Source organism: Diadema setosum, chromosome 14, assembly GCF_964275005.1.
Source record: "Diadema setosum chromosome 14, eeDiaSeto1, whole genome shotgun sequence".
Classification (NCBI taxonomy): domain Eukaryota; kingdom Metazoa; phylum Echinodermata; class Echinoidea; order Diadematoida; family Diadematidae; genus Diadema; species Diadema setosum.
In genome coordinates, this window is record NC_092698.1 from 10,736,896 (window position 1) to 10,763,412 (window position 26,517).

General features: G+C 38.6%; 1 protein-coding gene across 2 annotated transcripts; it reads left to right on the forward strand.

The window, feature by feature from the left end:
* On the forward strand, positions 1–26,517 carry LOC140238101 (speckle-type POZ protein-like). Of its 2 annotated transcripts, none has more exons than XM_072318029.1 (9): positions 1–159; positions 8,212–8,364; positions 16,189–16,310; positions 17,958–18,109; positions 18,963–19,090; positions 20,504–20,681; positions 21,681–21,859; positions 22,643–22,785; positions 23,492–26,517. In XM_072318029.1, the coding sequence occupies exons 2-9, from the start codon at positions 8,326–8,328 to the stop codon at positions 23,637–23,639; spliced, it is 1,089 nt and encodes a 362-aa protein (XP_072174130.1). In that variant the 5' UTR covers positions 1–159; positions 8,212–8,325; the 3' UTR covers positions 23,640–26,517. The 2 variants fall into 2 exon arrangements, with proteins under 2 accessions (XP_072174130.1, XP_072174131.1); XM_072318030.1 differs by lacking the exon at positions 1–159 and adding an exon at positions 6,905–7,017.

The following is a 26,517-nucleotide window of genomic DNA, read 5'->3' on the forward strand; positions in this document are numbered from 1 at the left end:
TGTATCATCAATGGGCTGTTGTTCGCCGCGGAAAAGTTGATAATTTCTCATCTCTTTTGCGGGTAATGAGTCATTAATGCGATCTGAAAATCGGCGTTGCAATGTAGACGGTTTGAACGTATGTTTGTTCCGTTTTACAGGATCAAATTTCCCGTTATTGTGAGTATTTCAAGTACCAAAATATACAGAATTGGAAACGAAGGTCCTTCACGCACACTGGTCTGTACAGACTGTGTAGTAGAATAGTGTGGTGGCCTGCTGCCTGTGTGTTGTGTGTGTGTGTGTGTGTGTGTGTGTCTGTGTCTGTGTGTATGTGTTTGTGTCTGCTGCGTGCATGGAAAGCGGTGTGCAAGGAGCCCGGACGAGTACGAATGCAGTAAAAGTTACTTAGAGACAAGATGTTGAAGAGTTATATTTATAGGGCTCTAATTAAGATAGGCCCCTCAGATTCAATATGAAAAGTAAGTTGCCAGTTGTTTTGACCATCACTGTCAGTTAAGGAGTTTGACGAATTGCCATTTCGGCGCTCTGCGCATGCGCATTCGTATCTGCTAACGTTAGTGCTAACAATACATGTGAATTGAAAACCAGGTAACAAAGATCTAGCGTGTTATTTGTTAGAGTCTAATGTAACGATAATCAATCTGTTGCAGGCAATTGTGCACTTTACGGCCCTATATTAGGGAGTTTTCGATTGGGTGAACGAGAAGGACGTGCCGCTGAGCGCAACCGTACGTCAAGGCGTCACGTCTGTACGTTGAGCCGCTGCTAAAACACATTTCGATTTCGGGCGTCACGTCTCGTAGCGTGGCGTGTGCAGGAGGCAACCTGTGCCTTGGGTGCATTATGCATTATTTGTGACTTGTTTCTGTACTTGTAGTATTTATTTTGTCTTTGACTACATGTCGAATAAGTATCCTGAGCATGGTAAGACTACACGGTAAATGCACTGCACCAGCCTAAGCACCGAGATGTGATTGCGTACAGCATTACGTGTAAATGCATGTGTGGGACTACGGTATGCAGTTGCAAAGTGCGAGACAGTGAAAGCGGGCAAATAAATTGGGTAACAGAGGCTGTAGTTTGTATGTCAGCGCTGCTGATGTGACGTATGAAGATCATAAGCTTTCATGTAATTAGAATATCAATATTCTCTCGAAAGAAAAAGGAAAACAAGTGAACTGAGCACGGATTTCCCGAGAGTCATCGTACTCTTTCGAACGATTTTCGTCTATCGCGAGAGGAGTGTGACGTCATAGATAAGGTGGGTTGAGCGCGGCGCAACCCATTTGGGTGGACGGTGATAACCGGGGTGAACGCGTTCGAAATTTGTGCGATGAGCCGAGGGTCGACACTCGCGCATGCGCAGTACGTAAAAACTGCGTCATAACAGGGTGACGCCTGGCTCAACGTGCAAATCGAAAAGTCCCTAATATCGGTGCGAGATTTTACCCTAATCGAGCAGTGCATGCGAATTTGAATACCTATCAGGCACCGTGGGTTCGACAGTGTGTCTTCCGGCACTGTACTCATATATGGTACTGTGTGCATGTGTGTGAGATTTCGCGTAGGGATGCAGTGTGTATGTACTGTATGAATGTGTCAACGTGTGTGTGTGTGTGATGAAAGCACTTACGGTACGCCACATGGTTGCTCTAACGCCCTTCCCTGCGCGGCGGCGCGGCGTGATCGAGCGCGAGCAGACCCTAGACAAACAGGGTGCTGTGCATTGGCACACAACGGAACGCAAAGAGTGGTAAACTTCCGTGCTTCAATCATGATTTTAAATGAATGAATTCTGCTTTTATCTGTAGCAGGGGATCACTAATTAACCTATTGCAGAGGAAATATGTCCACTCGCGGCGTTGGCGAAATTATTCTGTGAAATAATAATTAAAAAAACAAAATCTTATCCCGATTCGTCAGTCTGTTGGTGTTTCTTTTGTCTACATATTTACCATTTAACGAGCCCGACCAGACGCCGTGCGAAGTGTGAATAGCTACCGATTTACAGGCAGCCACCACAAGGACACACACACACAAACCTCGCCCGCGTGGTTGGTTTGCGCGATTTGTGATGGGGTCAGATCGGGATGGATGAAGGAGGCATACAGTAAACTATTATTCACGTAACTTGTGGCGAGCTGGCGCAAGCTAGGATATCCAAAAATGGAATCTGTTGTATCACAGACTACTGCCAACTTTCTCACACTTTGCCCCATGATCATGGCAATTTTCTGCGATGAAACATTATGTAAACCTCGATAATCCTGCCCCGGAGAGCAAAGGCACGCAAAATCGCGATCGCTCAGTTCGATGTGATCAGCTCCGCAGCAGAAGTGCAGTGAGTGAGGGTGGCTTTTAGTGACCTTATCACTTAAATAGCATACCAGTTTTGACGAAATTAGTTCGCAAAAGCTGAAAACGAAACTTTGAGTTTGAAAATACTTGATGTTGTCGATTCGCGTGATGTCTCCGTTGTGCGGAGGGCGCCATTTTGGGAAATGTTCTGCTAGACCTTTGAACTTTGACTCCGTAGGGGTACCCTTCGAAACGTTTTTATGCCTCCGCCACAAAGTGGTGCCGGAGGCATTATGTTTTCGGGTTGTCCGTCCGTCCGTCCGTAATGAATTTTGTGGACAAGGTAACTATCAAAACCTGTCGAGGTATCCTAATGAAACTTGGCATGTATGTGTATTAGGGGGTGAAGTTGTGCCTATCAACTTTTGGGTGCACGTGCTCAAGGTCAAAGGTCAAGGTCAAATACATAAAATTTCACTATTTCCACCATATCTATTGAATGCCTGTTCAGAGATATTTTCTTGAAACTTAGTGTATACATGTATTACCCAATTAAAATTCTCTGGTGAAAGTTTGGGTCATGAGGTCAAAGGTCAAAGGTCAAAAGGTCAGGGTCAAATACATAAAATATCACTATTTCCACCATATCTATTGAATGCCTGAAGATATTTTCTTGAAACTTAGTGTATGCATGTATTACCCAATTAAGATTCTCTGGTGAAAGTTTAGGTCATGAGGTCAAAGGTCAAAGGTCAAAAGGTCAAGTAAAATATTAAAACTTCTTTTTTTTCTCCGTACCTTGGAAAATTGTTCAAGGTATCTTCATTGAACATAGTATGTACATGTACTGACTGGAATTGATTATCTAGAGAATGTAGGGTTCATGGGCTCAAAGGTCAGGGGTCAAAGGTCAAGTGCAACACTTCAAACTTTAACTATTTTCCTCATTTATGCAATGCCCGTAGGGTTATTTTTTTTTTTTACACTTGGTGTATGCATGTGTAACCTAATAGAAATTCTCTGGAAAGTTTTTTTTTCTTCTTTTTTTCCCTCAAACGTCAAAAGGTCAAAGATCAAGTGAAAGTGCTGAACTAACTTTTTCCTCCATATCTCGGAAGTGGCTCAAGTTATCTTGAAACTTAGTACATATTATGCATGTTCTACATGAAAGTGATTATCTTATGAATTTTAGGGTCAAGGGCCAGATGAAAATGGTAACAATTTACTATTCAATTCAGAAATTCACACCAATTCTCCACACCTGTACCTTGAAAATTACTCAATGCCTAAATGTATGAATGGGTCAAAGTCAAGTTAAAGTCCTTAAATCCCTAGATACATGCTCTCCTATTCATCCAATTAAACCTAGGTCAAGGAAGGTGAACATTCAACACATTTATGACAAATTTGTTATTTCAATATTTTGCCAATTTTGTGAAAATGTAGTCACACATTGTCCACATGTACTATCTAGACCTATTGGGAAAATCATGCATTATGGCGGAGGCATACCAGTCGCCAAAGCGACATTTCTAGTTCGAAATGCATCGTGTACTCGAGACATTGCGCTTTCGAATGATACCACTTGCAGCATACATTGAAACTTTGTTCATTTTTGCCTTGCAAGTTGAAAGATTATTTTGATGAGACTTTTGCACCCATTTTTACGTCAATAATTCTGTTGGAAATCATCCAAAATCTATATCTAGAAAGCGGATAAGTAGTATGTTTGACAGTCTGAAGTTTTCTGAGCATGTTGTGCTGTGCGTGTAGTATCTGCACTAAGCTGCGATTTTCCGATGGAAAAAATTGTCCATGTGCCGATTTTAATGTTGTCGTCCATCTTGGGATATATTGCACCGGCGGTGTGCATATGCGGTCTGAAAACGAAGTGGTCGGGCCGCTACTAGTAGCTCCATGCTGAACTGTTGCACAGAGGATTGCAAAAGTACAGTGGAAGTGGCCATAAAGCCTAGTAGTACAGTAGTAGCCCCAATTGACTCCTGGACGTTGCGTTGTGGCTATCAATTTTCTAGACATAAACAATAAAATGCACAAAATTCCAGCCATAGGCTGGCTACAGTGGCTATAGACAAATTGAAGACGTTTGAAGTGGCTATAGACAAATTGAAGACGTTTACTCTGAATGATGGATGGTCTGAAATTATTCCTGTTCGTTTCCAAGGACGAGTCTTGGAAACAAAAGCACATGTTTTTCGTTTTGTTAATCTTTGCTACATACTGTACATAATGGCTTGTAGACAAAAATACACTGTCATAAAAACATGAGCAAATTTTAATATAGTCTGTAACTTATCTTATTTCCAGTTTTGATCAAACTTCTACCATACTGTTCTTTTTGTAACTCGGCAAAAGGCTCAAGTGAGCTATTGCGATCATTCATTGTCTGTCGGGCATGAACTTTTTTATGCCTCCGCCACGAAGTGGTGCCGGAGGCATTATGTTTTCGGGTTGTCCATCTGTCCGTAATGAATTTTGTGGACAGCGTAACTAAAAAACCTTTTGAGGTATCCTAATGAAACTTGGCATGTATGTGTATTGGGTGGTGAAGTTGTGCCTATCAACTTTTGGGTGCACATGCTCAAGGTCAAAGGTCAAAAGGTCAAGGTGAAATACGTAAAATGTCACTATTTCCACCATATCTATGTAATGCCTGAAGATATTTTCTTGAAACTTAGTGTATCCATGTATTACCCAATAAAGATTCTCTGGTGAAAGTTTGGGGTCATGAGGTCAAAGGTCAAAAGGTCAAGTAAAAATATTAAAACTTCACTTTCTTTCTCTGTACCTTATAAAGGAAATTGTTCAAGGTATCTTCATGGAACATACATGTAGCATATATTGCTCTTGTTTAGTTATGAATATCATTTCTGACATCTGTCATATGGCTGCCACTTATGTTATACAAGACCTAGGGGGTAAACACCAAACTGAAACTTACAGCAGCATCACCAGGATGTAAATGTTGATGTTTCACTGTGCATATTTGAAATACACTTCCATGAGTTGATTTTAGCTACACAATTTGAGGAGGCAGTTTATTAACAATAATAACAAAGTGTCCAAAACTACATCTTTTTTATTGTATACCCCATGTACCAGAGCAAAAGAAAGCATTGCAGTTGACTCAATTTTATCATCTATGTATACGATGTACTATCTCTTCCACGTACATGCGTCCATGTACAAATGTACAAGTCCAGTCAACTTCGCTTACCTCGACGTCGGTTTAGCCGAATATCACTTACCTCGGGGGCAAAATGAAAGTCCCGATTGTTCTGTGGAGTTTCCGTGTATTAAAACCCGCGTAGCTCCAAAAAACTTAACTCAAAGTTCGGTTACCTCAAAGGGAAATCTAATGTCCCGATCCTAATCAACTTATTGTTTTTCCCAGCATGTTGCTCAAATCGAAATTGCAAACATCACTCAGCATTTCCGATTAAGCGCGCGTGGACAGCGAAGACATGTCACAAATCTTTTCACACTTGATTGTAAATATTCTGAGACCAGAACGACAGTGCACCCAAAGAAATACCCAGTACACAGCTGACAAGAAAAATCCTGCACACCTACATTGTACCTACACACGTACACAGTATGCACATAGCACCCATGCTAATGGAGTGCTAACGATAGCACTATGCTCTGCCCCAGCATTTTCTTTTTTTTTTATCACTGTGTTGGTATTCTGATTTGCGATCGTGATAGTTATGCCTTGTGCGTAGATTTCTTAACCGTCATGGCGCACCTGCTTTAAGTGTTTGTTACGTGTTGATAGTTATATCTTTGGCATTAATCAGGGTCCACTGTCCAAACATCAATCTCCTGCTTAGTGCTTTTCTAACATTTTTCCTTTCACGAAGTTTGTTTCATTAGTTTTCCCCTGAGAATGCAAGCACTGAATACCTTTTTTTTTTCAGGGAGGCGATTGTGAATGTATTGTGGTACACTGTATATGATCTGGAAGTACAGGCCTAGCATAATAAAGAATAGATATGATTTAACAACAGCTTATTCTGATAAATTTAGATGTTACGGAATGATACGCTGTACGATTTTCAGACAAAAAAAAAATATCATTAACTTTACCCCTGTTTTGACTTGAATCTTATTTGAGTTTTCGGTAATTAATTTTTTTCTTTTCTAGCACAATCGTATAGGCCCCCTAGAATTGTTTCTCTTTTATGCGAACAATCCTCTTCGGTAAATGTTTATGATTACAGTAATAGCACTGTACTCAGAAGTTGTAGCCGAATCTGATCGTGCAGTATTACTCACTACTGTTTTTTTTTTTTTTCTTTTTCAACCAAGTACAGTAGCCCATCCTTTGTGTGCTGCACTTATTACTGATTGCAGCTGTATTATTACATGTTAATGCATCTGGTTTTGTTTGAATTTGCGTTGAACTGTTTGCTGTGAGTCGCCCCACTATGCAACCGTTATTCTCCCAAACACACATCTGTGCACGCATACACATACACTGTATGATGTTCGCCACGTGCATGGTGCGTTGCCGTTCTCTACATATGATATTGCGCCAATTTCTCATCCATATAACCACGTGTTCATCTTGTCAAAACAGCATAGCTAGCTAGGCACTGCTTGCTGACTGTGAGTGCTGCTGGTAAACACACAGAAGACCGATGCGTAGCGGTGAGACATTGCCGTCGCTCCCTGTAGCTCTAGATGTTCTTGGTGAGCTACATGTACACCCACAGTTGTGTGAAATATTAAAAGTTTGCAAAGCTAAGAATGTGATTCTTGTGATTCTTGTGTAACTGTCTGCTTGGTAAATTTAGTTTGTGTTTCCACGGGTTTCTCCACATGACGTGTACGAGTATTACGCAAATGCATACACAGTATTCTGTAGACACACCATGGTCATCCACGCGCAATGTACATTCAGCACGCATGTTCTGCAACCCCGTCTTGCACTCGATTACGTACCGGTACACGTGTATTTTCTTTCTTTTTTTTATGGTGATACATGTAGGTTATTTAACTGTCTACCAGAAAATAGTATTGAAAGAAGAACATCAATTTCCATTCAGTTCATTCATATTAAAGTCAATTCAATTCCAATTGACAAGCATGCAAACAATCGGTAGGCACTATAACAGATACCATGTTGAACATTGATAAACGTCCGATATGTCAAAGAAAATTTGATGTACGCGGACCTCGAAGTTCGCGTACATCAAACCATTTTCTTCAGTCCCGCCTTATTCGAGGTATGCAAGGTTGACTGTATGTTGTAATTGAATGATTTTTTTGAGAAAAAAAAAAATTACCATAGCTGTGTTTGAAACAATGGAAACACAACATTTATTTGAGTCAACATTTATTGAGTCTTCCATCTCTCCGGTATTGTAAAAATGCACATATTGCAAATTGTATCATCAGATGCGTATGAAATGTAGCAGCCGTCAGTCATGCAGAAGCCCACTACATTGCTGTTTAATGGGATTTCTTGTGATTGAAAATCTCTGTTTTATTACCAAAAGCTATGCTTGCTAGGACTGAACACACATGTAATCAAGTTTTATTGATCAGTGATGTTGATCAATAAGTTCACATACAACTGTAGATCATCGGATGAATCATTCATTTTCATGTTGTTGGTGAATTGCATGATGTGCTATTCATTATCCAATGTGTGCATTCTTAGATGAGTTTGTTAAAAGAGTTGTTGTCATCTCAAGTATTTGAACCTTGTCAAATACTGAAAGAGAGCAAAATGTATACGTGTACTTTCCTGTACTATTTTCAGCTTTCAGTTTTCCTCCCTAAATTGCCTCTTCCTGCACAGCAATTGTTTCATAAGAATAGTGACTATAATTGTTCCTAGGAAAGTGCTGATATTTTTTTTTTTCCTGTCCTTTCCACCAGACATTGATGTAACCGCTGTGGAATTCCCCTCGGTTTGCTGGACCATCTGCTCCTAAGAGTGTGCTCTTCAAACTGGCGACGTCACGTGTGCCGAGTCCTCCTCCGCCAGAAGTCATGTCGTGTCCAGTGGCAGAGAACTGGTGTTACACCCAGGTGAGACAACTCTCATAAAACACTTGTTTTTTATACCCCCGCCACACGTAGTGTGAAGGGGGTATATAATAGGAATCACCGTGATGTCGGTCGGGCAGTTGGGCGGTCGGTCGGTCTGTTGCAAAATCTTGCGTCGCGAACTCCTTCTACAGTTTTGAAGCAATTTAAATGAAACTTAGGGTAAATGATGATATTGAGGTATAGATGTGCAAGACATGTTTTTTGTGTTTGTCTGGTGTAAAGGACAATGCGTTGCCATGGTAACCATAATTTTACCAAAACCTTGTGGATTGAATAACTTCGTATTTAAGCAATCAATTTCAAAATTGGTATCTATGATGATCTATAGGTGTAGTTATGCAAGACACTCGTTGTGTTTGTACTTGACAAAGCATTGCCATGGTAACCGCATGTTTTCTCGAAATCTTGTGGAGTGAACAACTTCCACAGTTTTGAAGCAATTGAAATCAAATTTGGTAGGCATTATGGCCTTGAGGCATACATGTGCAACACATAATTTTTGTGTTTGTCAGACAAAGCGTTGCCATGGTAACCATAATTTTACCAAAACCTTGTGGATTGAATAACTTCCACATCATTCAAGCAATTAAGGTCAAATTTAGTATGTATGATGATCGGGAGGTGTAGTTATGCAAGACACCAATGTGTTAATATAAGAAAAATGTGTTGCCTTGGTAACCACTCATTTTTGTATCAAATTGAACCGTTTAATCCATGAAGGTGAAATTTGGTGTGTATGATGCTCTTTAAGTGTAGTTTTGCAAAGTGTCCTTTGTATTTGTATCGGACAATGCGTTGCCATGGTAACCACATTTAAAAAAAAAAAAATCCTGTGGAGTAAACTTCTTCCACAGTTTTCAAGCAATTGAAATCAAATTTGGTAGGCATTATGGCCCTGAGGTATAGATGTGGAACACATAATTTTTGTGTTTTGTCACACAAACTGTTGCCATGGTAACCACAATTTTACCAAAACCTTGCAGATCAAATAACTTTTCCATCATTCAAGCAATTAAAGTCAAATTTAGTATGTATCATGATCTAGAAGTGTAGTTTTGCAAGACACCAATGTGTTAGTTTAAGGAAAATGTGTTGCCATGGTAACCACTCATTTTTGTATCAAAATAAACCATTCAACCTATGAAGGTCAAATTTGGTGTGTATGTTGGTTTTTAAGTGTAGTGATGCTGGGGGAAAGCATGTTTCCATTTGCTGTAAGTTTTATACTCGATGTCAACTCTGTAATTGTACAGTAAACTAAAATTATTCTGTTTCCATTTCTACAAGTGCACAAACTTGGTATTAACGTCATTGTCCTCATGACATCACATACTAAAAAGCAACACTAGGGGCGGGGGTATTAATCACCTTCAGTGATAATTCTAGTTTTTTAATGAAACATTCCTGTCACTGGGCCACAGGGGATAAACCTTAATCGGGTCTTCAAACATGTTTGAAGTGACTATGTCATAGTAAGTGATGAACATTAGTTTGATGATAGTGCAGTTATTGCAACATCTGCCCTTTCATTTTTACCATCCAATGAGTAGCAGGAGGCGTATTGAGCCTGCAGAATAAAGCTTATTTAAATGGGAAAGATTACCATGTTCCTACTTTCCTAATGAATAGTAATTTTATCTCTAACTCACAAATTTGCATCTTTCCTTCCATTCTATAGCCTATACTCGTCAAATGTAAGATGTATTATTTCCTTGGACTGCTTTGTACAGTTGTATGCCCAAAAAAGAAATAGTAAATCAGTGACACACATTGTACAATGTATGTATGTATGCTTGTATGTATGTTTTTAGGATGAAAGATACAATGTATGTTCACTTTTATGCAGGAAGCAATGTAAACATATTGAAGTCAGCCGATATCTAAAAAAAGGAAGCAAACAAAGCCCTATGCTTATTTGAAAGTGCCCTAAAATTTATGAGTGCCCATTGTTTAAATCCTAATGTTTCAGGTGAGCTTATTTTGGCTGTGGCATTTGTATTTACTAAGTACTATGTACTAAGTTATCAAATTGTTTGCTGGTACATGAATAGTGAAAACTTAAAATGTATCAAATTTGCTATGCTGTATCAAATTGTCTGCTGGTAGATGAATTGTGTGACTATGAATTTTGTCAAATTATGTCATGAGTCACCAAAAACCCTTGGTTGTTTACCTGGTACCTGGATGTCTTTTGTCTGAATCAGTAAGTCTTTAGAGGACTTAACTTACCACCATGAGAATGTTTTGTACAATTATGGTAGTGTTTGTTCTAGCAGCTGATTAATGAAAACCAAACTTGATATTTGACAAGTAATGGGCGAAATAGGATTATTTGATTGCTAGTTTTTGACCATACAAAAGTAGCATGGCTATTATGTTCAATCTAATGTAATGGATAAGAAAAAGATGCTCATGTACATGTACATGTATGCTACTTGCCATATGCTACCCAAGAGTGGAAATTTTTTGTGGTATAGACAATTTCACACATTTTGTGCGTCAAGAAAGTACATAGCACAAAAATAAAAGTGGGCAAATGTCTTTGCTTGTTTTATGTAATGATATTATATCTCTTTTATTCTGCGGAATCGAAAACACACAAGATTTATTTTGCCCGTCATAACCGTAACTGGGCCCCTACATGTAGATGAGGGGCCTGGGAGGGCCCCCCCCCCCCCCCTCCAGATCTCGGCTGTCGACAGTGCGATCGCGACGAAAATTGGCACACACATTGCCTGTGACTTAATCTAAAGTACCATGAAGTTAATTTTTTTTTTTTTGATTATCATTTATGCTAAATTATGATGCATGAAATCAGACAATTCGGTATAAATCACTAAGTAAAGCTCAAAACAGGCACATTTTCGTGTAAATATTCTTTTTAGTGTCCTTTTAGTGTCCAAATGTAAGAGACAAAAATTGTGCCATCAGAAAAAAATTTCTGAAGTATTTTATTGTTTTTGAATTTCTTATGTATTTCTTTGTTTTTTCGATGAAATTTGTCCGCGACATTGTTCCGAACAAGAAAATACAGTGTATGTTATTAATTGATTTTAATCAATAAAACCCCAAAATAATCATGCTTTTAAATATAAAATTTGCCTGTAGGCACAGTTTGCATTGAAATTGTACACAAATTCACGTGTTTGAGCAATTTTTGGTCTGACATGCACGTACATATTTACGCGCAACTTCGGAACCGCGTGCCCGGGCATCGCAAATTTGGTGTCAAATGATGCAGGAGACTCGAAAGAAAAAAGTCATGAAACATCGCGGCGATAGCTTTTCACGATAGCGATACATCGCACAGAACGTCGAGGGGAGAGGCCTAGTTAGGTTAAGTCTTAACAATTTGTCTTAGCCATTTACTTACAAGTCTAAGAAAGCTGCCCTAATGATATTCTATAAACTTTAGGGCATTTTTTTTTTCAAGTTTACGAGCTAAGCAAAATCTTGAACAGCATCCCCGCTGTAAAAAAAGTCTAGATCATGTATTTTATGTGTTTAAAGGTGCATAGTCCCAGTAGTGTAGAGGGCGCTGTTGATGATACTGCCGATCACCGTTAGCACTGATACGAAGATTGCCGAAGTTGAGCTGTCATCAAGAGTAAAGCGCGTAGGTGTTGCTAAGTAACGTTGCCTTCATTGTCTTCTCTGCGCATTACGCAGTCTGTAGTAATGCCAGGGTGCGTACATATGTGCTTCTTATTATGACATCACAAAAGAAGTTTGCTAAAGCTGTCATCCCCCTCAGCCGCATCATGAGCCGAACTTGGATCGGACTTCTTTGGACTCGGGGAAGTGGGCCACAGCGTAAGTGCCTAGAGAAGTCGATAGCATAGGTCTCTATAGGAAACTTGCACCGTGCGCCCGCGTACGCATTTGACTATAACACCGGGACCATGCACCTTTAAGTAAAAGTCACAACAACCCCTAGCCACCCATTGATAGGCCTGTGCTCCATGGTTAAAAATTAAAATTAAAAAATGATCAAATAAATGCTAGTGGTAGAAACCTAAATAGAGGTTAACCAGTCAAGCTAAGATAATGAATGTGAAAGAAAATGTTACGTACTAGTCACAGCAAAATCATGCTGTATAAACTTATTTTTGAGAGGGTTTAATTTTTCGCAATTTCACGAATCACTGTCGGACCGTGAATTTAGTAGCATGCAAAAATGTCATCATGCACTCAGGTAATAGTGCTCTTATGAATGCCTCTGTCAATTCGCGAAAACAACATCCCGCAAAAAAGTCTATGACCTTCTCATTCACGAAAATATCAGTATGCGAGAATAACAGCGTATACAGTACAGATTACATTGGTATTATAATTGATACTTCTTCCCTGTCGAATGGGTGGCTAATTCTTCCAGTTAGTGCTTAAGATCTTTTGGGGTTATGGTTGCGGACATTTGAGTCAAGACTCACTGCAATCGCATCACACCACATTATCACACCGAGTGAACATCACTAAATCATTTACCTGACTTGATACACAAAACTACACATACGATTGCTGCACAAAGGGTCTGTACAGAGTGCAACACAGCGTACAGTACCATGTACACTGTACATGTACGTGTACGCTACACAAACAGTATGAAGACGGCCACGGATAAGTCAGATCATCACCGCGCACTGTTCCTAACATGCGGAACAGATACCTGCACACAAGACACTAATTCTGAACTCATTTCATTGTGGATGAACTCGTCTTTGCTAAATATTGTCAGATTTTATGTTGAAAGCAGTGGATTAAAGCTAAGCAACTGCCATTGATCTTTTAATGAAAATTTCCTACAGCAACTCACGTTAAAACAACTCATAGCTCACTGTTAGGGCAAATTTCTTGGACAAATGTAAATACAGAATACTGATGGCACGCCTTTGAGAAAATTTGCTTACCCAGCAAGCCGAAATATGTCTTAAGATGGCCAAAAGTCTTAGCCAAGTTATGATAGTGATAATGATAAGGTCTTCCTTATCCAGGGTAGCCTCTTCAGTGTTGACACTGTTCTACCAGAGGGCCCTGCCACTATTATTACCCTAGCATTGCCAGGTACCTATTTATACACCTGGGTCGAGAGGGACATTGTAGGTAAAAACATCTTGTCCTAGGACGAAAGCACTGGGTGGGCATTGAACTCAGGTCCTCCGACAGCGCCCACAGTTCTTAGCCTAATCCTGAGACAAATTCTTAGCCAAATCTTATGGAACAAGCACTTTGGCCAAAAATAAGAATAATGGCTTAGATTTTCTGACTTGTGCATGCTTATCCCGTTTCTTGAATACCGGTCCTGGTATTGAATAGAAGCTTTATCAATGTGTATATTAGTATTTTAGTGATTACCATGTCGTATTTGAGTGGTTACCATGTCAGACATATATATTGTAGTTCACTGCAGCTAGAAGAGTGCTGGTACAATGTTGTACATGTAGGTCTCAATTGTACTTTTTGAGCATTCAGATTTTGAGAAACTTGACATGCTGTTTTTATCCACTGTGGGCACACATGCTGGACTGTACAGTTCCATTGGCAGGAATATATGCTGATTGACAAATGTAAACAGCCCCGAGTGCAATATTGGATTTTGAAGGAGTCTGATATTAGGTTTTGAGAGAGTGAGGTATTTCGACGGGAGATCTCTTTGGCTGATATTTGGTTTTGAGGGAATTCAATCTGCGGTATTGGGAACAAGGCAAGTGCTCAAGTTGCAGCAGTGTCTGAGAAAATGCAGGACGTTGGCATCGACTGCTGGCTAGACTTCATAAACAGCCTATTAACATTGACAGCAAAGCCCTCCGACCTCGTTGGGCAGCAGACTCACAATTACATTGCAAGTCTGCATAAAATGAGGAGACTCCTGACTTCAACATACAACTATACAGTACATGATGTACAGGAATACTATCCCACATTTGTCATACAATCCAGTGTCTTTATTCTGAGGTATGCTGAATAAGCTGCAAGCCTTCTACATTATTTTTTTCTACATCACTCACAAATTTGTTCATTCCAGATTTCTAGTTCAATAATATCTTCATGATTAACAGAAGGACTCTTATGTAAACATATTTAGGAACATGGTCATGCTAATCAAGTACCAGTAATTGTGAGTCTAAAAGTAAAGTTCAATCACTCTATCTACAAAAGTTTGTAATAAATGTGTTTCCCAAATCATGTGTAGCTAATAGTGGTCTACAATCATGAACAGTTTATCTCTAAAATGTGATAGAGAAGATGATAGCTTGACCTAATGTAGTGATCATTATTACCAATGCCATGGTGCATGTATTAGGCGGAGGTACAATGTACATGTACATATATGCATGTGACTGTACAAAGTGTAGTAATACAGAGAAGTATATCAAGAGTTGTGTGGATTGTTGAGCCACAGTCGAGATTTATGTTTGTGGAATGTTGTACAATCAGCGAGGAGACTAATTTTAGTATCTGACCATTTTGTGACTCTCAACATGTTTAGAAATAAATGCATTTTTGGAGTGTGATTACAAAAGAGTTGTTTGTCAGTCTGAAACTCTTTTGTAAGCATTAGAACCATCATGTATGAAAGCAGATTGTGAGTGGAAGATCGAAGTCCAATTATTATTTAGTATGATTCCAGAAGAAGTCTTGTTGAACCACATGTACAATGTTGCCATTCATGGTAATTATTGGTTCGCATGTACTGTACATTCTAGGAAAACAAGGGGGTGATGGCCTAGGGCAACTGAACATTTTTATGCAGTTTATACACACATCTCACAACCCATGAGTCCAAGTGCATTAATTTTAAATGCACTTTTTAAAAATTAATCTTTTGTAACATGTTATACTACAGAAAGATATTTCCTTTGGTGAAAGTATCATCTAGAAATGTACTGTATTAAATTATCACAACATTCACCTAGACATGATACAAAGTTTTGAACATGGAGTACAATACACACAACAACTTTATTCCCATAGAGTGTACAAAATTGTATCTGTCCAGGTCAAATGCAAAGTCTGCAATTGTAAAGAGTTGCTGTTTACATATTAACCATGTAAGTTTTCTTCAATTTGTTTTTGTTTTTGATTCTCAGAATGCTGGTCATGAAGTTTTCAAACTGTATCAAAGAGTAAATTTGCCAGACATTTGATTGCCTACTGTTACATTCACAGTACAGCTTTCATTATTTAATTTTTTACTATTGATATTGATTTTACAAATAACAGCTTGGGACTATGGGTACTTGCAAAAACTGTCAAAAAGATATGGACTCCTGCAAGAACATCTTTCTGTCATAGCTCCATTTTTGAATAAAGACCATTTGATATTACAGCAAGGAACCATTCAAAGGGAAATCATGATAATGCTTCAGATGTTTTAATGCTCTGCAGTGATTTTTTTTTTCATGTAGTTGTTAACTACAACAAACCAACTATAGTAAAAGGGATTCTGTGGTGTTGATGCTGTACAGTGGATTAATGACCCATATGACAAGATATTCATAGAGGACATCTTAGAATGCAGACTTACAGCTTGCCATCACAGATCCTTCAGACATTTCATTATACTGTCTAAGCTGTTGAATCGCGAATTTAACAACACGTGAAAATGTTGCGTTGCACTACAGGTAATACTGTATTTATGATACCATTGGTGTCAATTCGCGAAAACAACATCTCGCGGAAATGTCTCTGACCTCATTCGCGAAAATGTCTGTACGCGATAATAACAGCTTATACAGTACCTCACTGAGACATTTATAGTGCATTTATTGATTGGCAATCTGTGCAATTTACTGACATCTACAGGTGAAGGTGGTGAAGTTCTCATACATGTGGACAATCAACAACTTCAGCTTCTGTCGAGAAGAAATGGGAGAAGTTCTCAAGAGTTCAACATTTTCATCAGGTGCTAATGACAAGTTAAAATGGTAGGTATCCTCATTTCTTTGAGGAATTATCAGACAAGTAAATGACATGCAGCAAGATACTGAGGTGGATCATTGGTGTAGGATCAAGTACTATGTTATACAAATGATGATTCCAGTGAAGGCTATCTTTAATATGTGCAATAGCAATAACAGGAACAATTTGCGCTCTCTGTCTCTCAGCAACACTGTGAAAGCAAGTGGATAATACATGTGGGTAATTCCGTGAAGTTGGGGCACAAAGTGTTACATTTTAGCATAACTCAATACTAATTATGCTATACATATATTCTTTATAGGCTTTACATTTGTATTGAGACCATACATTTTCCTGGAAATTTTGTGCCATTCAGACTCAATTTTGATGAAGTTATTTTTAAAAAATGTAACGGTGTCCTGTAGCATCGTGACGTGTCCATGTAGCATCGTGATAGTTAAAATCTGGTCCTAGAAGACAAATTAATGCAATTAGCTTGACCAAAATTTGATATAATATGCATAATTACTAGATTAGTCAGATAGCTAAATATCTTAACTCTGTTTTCCACAGTTTTACTTTTACAAGAAAATTACACAATGTGTCACTATGCTACACGGTGTCCACCAAATGTAACAAGAAAAGGACACCGCGTAGCATCGTGATACATTTTGTAATTTTCTTTTAGAATTAAAACTGTGTACAGGAAATTCGAGATATTTAGCTATCTGACTAATCTAGTAAATATGCATATTGCATCAAATTTTGGTCAAGCTAATTGCCATAATTTGTCTCTTAGGACCAAATGTTAAAATTTCACGATGCTACATGGACACGTCACGATGCTACAGGACACCGTTACATATTGTTTAATAACTTCATCAAAATTGAGTCTGAATGGCACAAAATTTCCAGGAAAATGTGTGGCCTCAATGCAAATGTAAAGCTTACAAACAATAAATGTATAGCATAATTAATATTGAGTTATGCTGAAATGTATTTTTCAAATATCACGATGCTACATGGACACTGCCCCAACTTCATGGAATTACCCATGTACATCATTTGAGAATGACATGCTGGACACAATTGCTGTTGTGTGCAATATTGAAGTCTTCTTGTTTTATCATTCTGTTCATATGCAGAGATATTTTCTGACAGAGGCATGATAAGTGCATATATGTTATTAGATGAACATTAGAACCAGCACAGACATAGAATTATGGGACCAATCAAAGTAGATTTGAATAGACCTTGCTGAAAACTTGTGGTAGCATCCATTCTTTGAGGTGATACTGAGACAAATCAATGTCACAATAGTACTTCTGTGGTTCCCCAGAAGTGTACCTGTGCTTTAAATTGATGACTCACCTTGTAAGCATGGGATGCGTTTAGCTTCCACATACATGACTAATACAACATTTTGCATTGTGGTGAATGGAAGAGACCATGAGCATTCAAGGGGGGGGGGGATATTTGTATACATCTGAGGACATTTTTGTTTTTCATTTGCCAAGCAAGAAAAAAAAAAAATCATGTAATTTGATATTTGACACCTACATATACTCTTGTATGCTCATCAAAGTCCACATAAAACGTAACAGAATGTTTTGTGTTAAATTGTTAGATGTGAGGTGTAAGAGATTGTGATACATATATGTATATTTTTCCAGGTGTTTGAGAGTAAACCCCAAGGGTCTGGACGAGGAGAGCAAAGACTACTTGTCCCTTTACCTACTCCTGGTGTCCTGCAACAAAGCTGAAGTCCGGGCCAAGTTTAAGTTTTCCATCCTCAATGCCAAGCGGGAGGAGACCAAGGCCATGGGTGAGTTGTCACTTCAATTTATCAATTGCCACATGTCTAAAAGGGGATGGGATACGGAAGGACAGCATCATAACAGTCAAGCTTTTCATAGCTTATGACGATCCACACAAAATGTATTAATAACATATCTCATGTACAAACTATGTGCATATTTGTGTGTTGTTATGTATTTTGTGAATAAATCAAATCAAATCAAATCAAATCAAATGACCTGTTTGATATCGAAATTCAGCAACCATTACACTGACCATCAGGAAAATTTATACCAATTTGGGAGATATTATCTTCATTGCACAGACACATGTGGACATCATCAAAGGTTTCCCGCAACTATGTTTATCTTTTATTAGTGACGCAAGTTAAAGAGATGGTACAGTTTTGGTTGAGATGGGGTTTCAGGTTTCTAACTTTTTTTTGACGATGATTTTTTTTTTGGAGATAATTAGAAACCTCTTATGAAATATGAAAGAGCATATTAAGATGAATTCAAAGTTCATTTGATGGAGAATGGCTTTGAAGTAGCTGAGATATCCAAAACAAAGCAATCCTATTAAAAGGTGGGACCCACCGTTTAATGAGGATCACTTTGTTTTACTTTGATTTTGGATATCTCGGCCATTTCAAAACTGATTTTCATCAAATATACTTTAAATCCCCCTAAGTATTATTTGCTCTTTAACGTTTCATAAAGTGGTTTACAAGTATCATGCAAAAAAAAATAAAAGCTGAATCCTCACCTCAACCAAAACTATACCATCCCTTTAAAAGTTCTACCCTGGAGGCAATTTGACGTTCACATTATCGGGAGAATGAAGATGAAGATTGTTTCTCATTTCTTTCGTTTATCTTGCAGAGAGTCAACGGGCATATAAGTTTGTGCAAGGAAAGGACTGGGGCTTCAAGAAGTTCATTCGCAGGGACTTTCTCATGGATGAGGCCAATGGTCTGCTCCCTGACGATAAACTGACACTCTTCTGCGAGGTGAGTAGTGGACAGTCCACCAGTGTGTGGTGTGTCAAGCCATGCTTGATTGGAATGCATCCCAAATGAGTGCTACCTTTGGCAAACAACACTTTTATGTTGTCGTGACAGCCTAGTGGTCCCTGTTAGGACCACATCATCACTCTGCAGATGTTTGTTTTGATTAATTTCTCATTTCTTCTCTCCTATTTTATGACAACACATTGAATTATTACTTTCTCTCCCACATTCCTTCTTCCACAGCAGTCCTTGTTAGGACTAACCTCCCGTTTTCCATTCATTCGGAATGTTTGAATCTGCATTCCTTTCCGCGCTTGCTATCATTTATCAGCTTTATTCTGTCATTCTATTTTTTCAAACATTGTTGAAAAATTCACATCTTCATTACTTCTCTCTCTTATCTCCATGGTCTTCCAACCTTCTCTCTCTCCCCCTCCCCCCTTTTTCTGGGGGGTGTTTCATCAATTTTGTCAGCGCCGACAAGTTGTCCGTCACTGACAATTTCAGGAAAATCCTTGGTTTTGATTGGCTAAGAAGCTCTGGTCACTGACTGTTACTATGGTGATTGTCGGAGAATGACAACTTGTCAGCGCTGAATAAATTGATGAAACACCCCCCTGGTCCATCTTTCTCCACCCACCAACTTCCAAACCCTTTACTTGATTCTCACTCTCATTCTTCCTCACAACTGTCCCTGTCTCTTATCAGCCTGTCTCCCTCAGTGCCTCAACAGCTTCCAGCTCACTGCTGCCTTTTGACAGTCACTATTTGCCTCCCTATGTCGCTTCCCTCGGTGTATTTTTTCACAAACCAGACTAAAGTGCAAGTGTATTTTTCTCTGTGAACATGAAAGCAAAGCTGCATTTTCAAATAAACAAAGAATAATTACTGTCACAAAGGAGCAGTAGAATGGTAGATTTTACACATTTCTATGCAGTGCATATGAATTTTGGGTCACTCTAAAGCTCATGCAATGGAGCATATGTAGTCTCTTCCAACTTCAGTAGTCTAATTCAGTTGTTGACAAAAACAGATAAATGGTAAAACACTTCCAGAAGTAGTGGAAAAATAGATGACAATAAAGAATGAGTATCTATATTAAGTCCTGAAATGCTTCAGGCTTTGAGGAGGGGTTTTTTTGTTTTTATTTTTGTTTTTTGTTTTTCACCAAAGCTGCCATTTGTTTGTGCTCCATGCTCTCCCTTGTCTGAATCAAATTGCATGAAAGAATGTCCAAAGGCAAGTTAGTTTTTATTTGTGTATACTTTGGGCAAGAAAGAAGATGTGTGATGCAGCATTTATCAGTGACACAAGTTAGCAATTTTGAAACAACTGTGTAAACTCATTGCATTTCGCTATGTATTTAGCTATGATCCTGATGTATTTGTAACATTTATTGTGTTTTGCATGTAGGTCAGCGTTGTTGCTGATACGGTCAACATTTCAGGGCAGTCCAACCAGTCACAGCTGAAGGTTCCAGATTGCAGATTAGCAGATGACCTGAGTGCATTGCTCGAAAGATCGGCTTTCAGTGACGTCACCCTCTGTGTCAATGGTCGAGAATTCAAGGCCCACTCAGCAATACTTGCAGGTTGGTTTTTAGCTCACCTCAACCTTTACATTTTCATCTTCTTCTCTAAAACCCTGAAAGGGATTTTCACCAAATTTAGCAGGTGGGGGGGGGGGGGGGGGGGGAGAGAATCTCCCTTTCTTTTGCAGAGTAGGTTCTATAACCCTTCAATTTCCAGCTCTTTTTTTTAGACCCTTCCAAATTACAGCACCCTTGTGATGACCCTTTCATTTTGCAGAATAGTTTCTATAGCCCTTTCAATCCCAGCTCTTTTGTAGCCCCTTTCAAATTATAGTAATTTTCTAGTTGCTGGAGTTTGCTGTATTCATCGTTGGTATTAGTCTGCCAGGATGCATGAAAGGTGAACTTGCAATATTCAGTGAGCCCTAGATCCAGTGGGCTTGTCTGAGATTCATGGGCCTTGCACTTGGTAGACCAATAACACTGTCTGCATAGTGCCTTCACAGCCAAGCCACAATACTTCAAGTGTGTTGTATTTGATGGTAAGAATTTTGTTGATCTTGAAGAAATCACAAACGAGTAAGCACCTGTATGATTTGTGGCATACATTACTCTGTTGTAATTATCTCATTTGTACCTCATAATATTTGTTTTATTGGTAGTGTCCTCGTGCACTCTTTGTCTGGCATTGTCATTCCTCTGTAGCGCCATGAGCATTTTTGTTTGACAGAACATGGGCTCTGTAAGAAGTTACTGTTGTTATCGTCATGATATTATCATAATCATTAGACAATTTAAAATGCACACAGTGTAGCACCCATCTGTTTTTGTTTTGGTATTGCTAAAATTGGATTGAGAGACCACAATGCACTAACATGAAATGAGCTCCAAATATCATCACACAGGATTAACCCTTTAAGTTTTTTGATGATAATTTACACAGAAATGAGAATTTAGATATGATACATTAGTGTGCTTTGCCATACATGCTCACAGTAGTGTTAAAAGCAGATCAATTGAAATCGCATCAAATGACATTGTATGTTGTTGTCATTCTAGCGAGATCACCGGTCTTCAGTGCCATGTTCGAGCATGAAATGGAGGAAAAGAAGCTTGGCCGGGTGGAGATCACAGATGTCGATCACGAAGTCATCAAGGAGATCTTGAGGTTTATCTACACAGGGAAAGCCCCGAACCTGGAAAAGATGGCCGATGACCTTCTCGCTGCAGCTGATAAGGTAGAGTTTTGCGAAATGAAATTTTCAACAAAGTATGCAGGTACAGCTGTATCATGGAAGTGAGGATCTGCCTAACTGTGAATGTCTCTCCCTCTCGACCTGACATGAAATCATTTTTCACAGTTAGGCAAATCGTCACTACCATGATCTGCCTAACTGTGAATGCCTCCCCTTTCAACCTGACACAAAATCGTCCCAGAACTTCTCAGCCCCACGTAATTGCACAGAAGTAACACTTTTCATGGAAGTGTCACAGTTGATGAGCATAAATCTTGCAGAGAATTGTAAGTGATTTACCAAACATTCCTCCTGATGCCATTTCCAGCAAGTTTGCTCAGCATTTTATCAGCAATTACCAGATGGTAATTTCTCTTACATTCTCTTAAATTCTCTTACATAATCTGTAGACTCTTATTTTCACAAAGCAGAGATAGAGGACTTTCATATTGTTTTATTATTACCCAATAGATTTTGTCACACAATCTCATGTTGAATGAACAGAAAGTGTGAGAAGAGTTCATGTCAAAATTTTATTTGCAACTCTTTGTTGGACAAGAATTGGGTAGTTTTACATTTTGTATCAGTCTTTTGGGGTATTATGATAATCTGTAGTAATACTGTATATGGCATTGTTGAACATAGAGGACTCTTTACGATGTGGCATAAATGTTCATGTGTAAACTGGTTTAAAGAGAGGTTAAATTGATATGTAGCTAGACAAATTGTTACAATAATGTGGAAATAACAAAACAAAACTTGTGTCTACTCTTCTATGGTACACAGTATGCTCTGGATCGACTGAAAGTTATGTGTGAAGAGGCTCTGTGCTCCAACCTGACAATAGACAGTGTAGCTGACATCCTGGTTCTAGCTGATCTTCACAGTGCCAACCAACTGAAGGCTGTAGCCATCGACTACACCAACAGGTATGCCTCATGGCGGTTACTCTGTAGGGATAGACACTAGCATAAGGATATCAACTTGTGCCGTATCAGTTCAGTTCAGTTTATTTTCATTCATCATAAAATACATAAAAATACAAAGACACATACAACTACAAACTTAGAAAAACTACATATCAAGCTAATTTAGGGGTTTCCTTGTCATATGATAAATATGTGTGGAAGAAAGTGCAAACTAAGCTCTCCATGCAGTCATTACGCATTCTTACAGTCGACTTTAACAAGTATATGTATTGAGTTTGATTATGTTTTGTTTTGTTTTTTGTTAAGCATGGGCAAATGTGTATCCAGGGGGGCATTTCATGAAGGAACTTGTCGGATAAAATATCTGACAAGTCAATTATATCCGACAAGTTTTGAGAAATTCTTTAGTCTGATTGGCTGATTTCTCTGAACTTGTCAGATACAATTGACTTGTCGGACATTTTATCCGACAAGTTCCTTCATAAAATGCCCCCCTGAATGTCTTTTTTTTTCAGTAAATTTAATTGAACCATCAGTGTCAAGCAGGATGTATATCAATATTCTTTTAGCACTATACTCACATTTGAAGTACTGATTTTAACTCGCTAGTGTGTACCAAAAGCAATGTTGCTTGGTTTGGGGAATGGATATAGCTATCAGATGGCTGCATTGTGACTTTCTTTGTATGTTTGCTACTCCCCCACAGCCATGCAACGGAAGTCATGGAGACAAGTGGATGGAAAACAATGGTCCACAGTCATCCAATATTGGTGGCTGATGCATTCCGTGCGCTTGCCACATCACAAAGTCCACCTTTTATGGGGTTGCCTCGAAAGAGACTCAAGCAGAATTGAACTGGAGCTGCACTTCACAATCGGACACTGTAGCAGCAGAGACTCTTATCGCCAAGTTGAACTTGCTGTGTGAGAAAGCAACTGAGAAATAGAACTTCTGAAACATTGTAGGATTATCATCTGTAGCCTGATACAATTGGTTTGAGTTGTTAAAACTGCCAGCCCTGAAGTAACGTCCACATCGATGGTGTTATTTGCCACAGAAGACCTTCATAACTGTCAGTCTGCAGACAAGGGGAAAATTACTGTGGATTTTTTCATTGACCCCCAATATGCTTGAATACCATCCTGTGACACTGTTTGCTGTGCTGGACCTCTGCCATCTGCCTGCTAAGACTTTGGGATGACCATAGCGCAGGACATTGTTCTGATTGAATGCCAGTGAGGTCTTTCACCTGGACAAGCGCATCCATCTGATGCTTTTCAGTGTATTGCCTGGACAAGGAAGCTATCTGAGGAGCCAATATATGGGGACAAGATATAGAAGACCAATTATGCACAGGGTCAGTTAGATCTCAAGGAGACCAGAGATGTGTGCTTGTGGCATTGTTGTATTTTTTTTTTTTCATTTTAATTTTTCAGGAAAGGATAGTGTATGGATTGAGACCACAGTTTACACAAGTATTACAACAACAGAAGACAGAAAATACAGCCTGTGTGATAGCAATGTTTGTGTTTGTTGATTTGTTTCTTACAACGGCATTAGTTTGTCCATGTGTGGTATTCTCAAAACTATGGGGCTAGAAGTAAGATGGATGCATCTTCTTACACAGTTTGTGGTGCTAAGCTCTAACTAGTTTCTTTTTTTTTTTCTTTGAGTGACTTCTTTTGATTATTACTGCAATCATCTTTGTAGTCAAATTGTCTCAGTCAGCAGGAAGGGAACTCATGATGTTTGGTTTTTCATGATTTAATTGTCTTTTCAGAGAAATTAAATACCAACAACAAATAAGCACGACAATTTGCCAAACAGCATTAAACCTTACCATCCTATATTCATGCTCAGAAGCAATAGACGGGTGAATATTTTGAGCAAGAACCCATCCTGGCCGATTTTATCTTTGTCATTGATTTACAGATGCCATTTCTTAAGTTTTTGACTCATTTTACACAAAACAATAGAAGTTCAATAAAGAACTCAAAAGGTAGGCTCTCATAGCATCAAGATGTTAGCATAAAGGGATGTGTGCTGGAAATGAAGCTTTGGACAAAGACAGACCTGCCCTTTATTTTTTTTAAGGACCATGTTTCATAAAGATGTTTGCAGTCCTGTGTAATGAAAGTTCAGTGATTGTAGTTACCATGATGGTGATAACTGAATTGGTCAAAGTTGATTGTTGAAGCTGCTGGCATGGAAACTGCAATGATTGTGAGTTGCAGCTATATGACAGTGCTTATGCAACGGGGCCCAGGTAGAGGTTGGAGTGATGAAAGCCCTTCTTGATTGAATTCAGCTCAGGCCTTTCAGATATGTGTTGGTCGCCATGATCTGTCATGTTCAATTTCTCATTTTATTCAAAGCTAAAAGTGACAGGTGAATTACTTGTTTAGGTGTTTTTGTCATCTCATATCAGATATGATCATTTTACAATCCACAGAGCTTAAATAAATAACCTTTTGACAAAGATTAGTTGGGTGGGTTTTTTTTTTCCCCGTGAAATTTCTGAGAGTATTCAATAATTCTTCATTAACTCTGTTGTGTTATTTGTCTGCTATATGAAAATTGTAGACATAAATTTTAGACTGTATAGGTTCTTGACAATAGAAGCATAGACTCTTAGTTTAAAGATTTGTCAGTGAAAACAGGAACTTTCAAGGTTGTCCTCAATTGGTAAACTTAACCTTACATCTGTAGTAATTGTCAATATTGTGAAATTATATTTCACCTGTTTGATGGAAAATCCTTTTTGTACATTTTGTGCATTGCAGATTACAGCACTGAGTGTCCACTGTTGAAGTCTATCATGTAATGTACAGGACATTGTGACATAGACTTTTCTACTATTTGGTATTTGTATGTGTAGATATTGGAATAGTTATTTATTTGATAGAGTGAGCTCTGAAAAAGAAAATAAGAGTCTTGTCGCTGTGTATCTCTGCAGGAGTACAAAAAAATCCTTCCATTGCAGTTCATGCATAGAAATGTTAAGATTGTGCTCTGTGAATACAAGTTCATGTTATCTGCAAAATAATCTCACCAGCTTTGTTCTGCCAAACAGTTTTAATAATCTTATATATGGAAAGTGAGCTTAGCTAGAGATCTTATAGGAAGAGCTGCTTGCAATTTATCAGCAAATAAAGTGATTCTATGATACATTAATGTCATAATATGCATGGATCAGAATTAGGCAAAATGACCTTAACATTTAGGGAGAGACATGCTTGGGTCCAATTATAAAACAAATGGTTGCAAACCTATGGTTGTAATGCCATGTGGTTTCAAGTGTTGACAAATATTCATGATAAAGTCTCATGTGCTAATTTGATATGGAGGTAAATATATGCAAAATAGTTAACTTTTCTCTATTACAAAGAGATCAGTCAAGCCAATGAGTGTGGAAGCCACATTATGCTGTCAGTTGTGATTCTCACATTTGCAGGCATCGTCACCACACCCCCATGACTGCCACCGATCCTCTGCAACACACACATCATCTACACATCAATGAATGTGAGAAACTGACTTTTGACAAATATTTTGTGAAAACTAATCAGAGACAGATCACCAGCATGTAATTCGTAAACATGCAGTTTTCTGTCGGATAAAGAGTTGACTTAAACTAGAAGTAAAATGAAATTATTCTTGACCCCAACCAACCTACCAATAGCTGTCTTTCTCTTTATTCAATGCCAGTCACATAAACTACTGAGTGCTCAA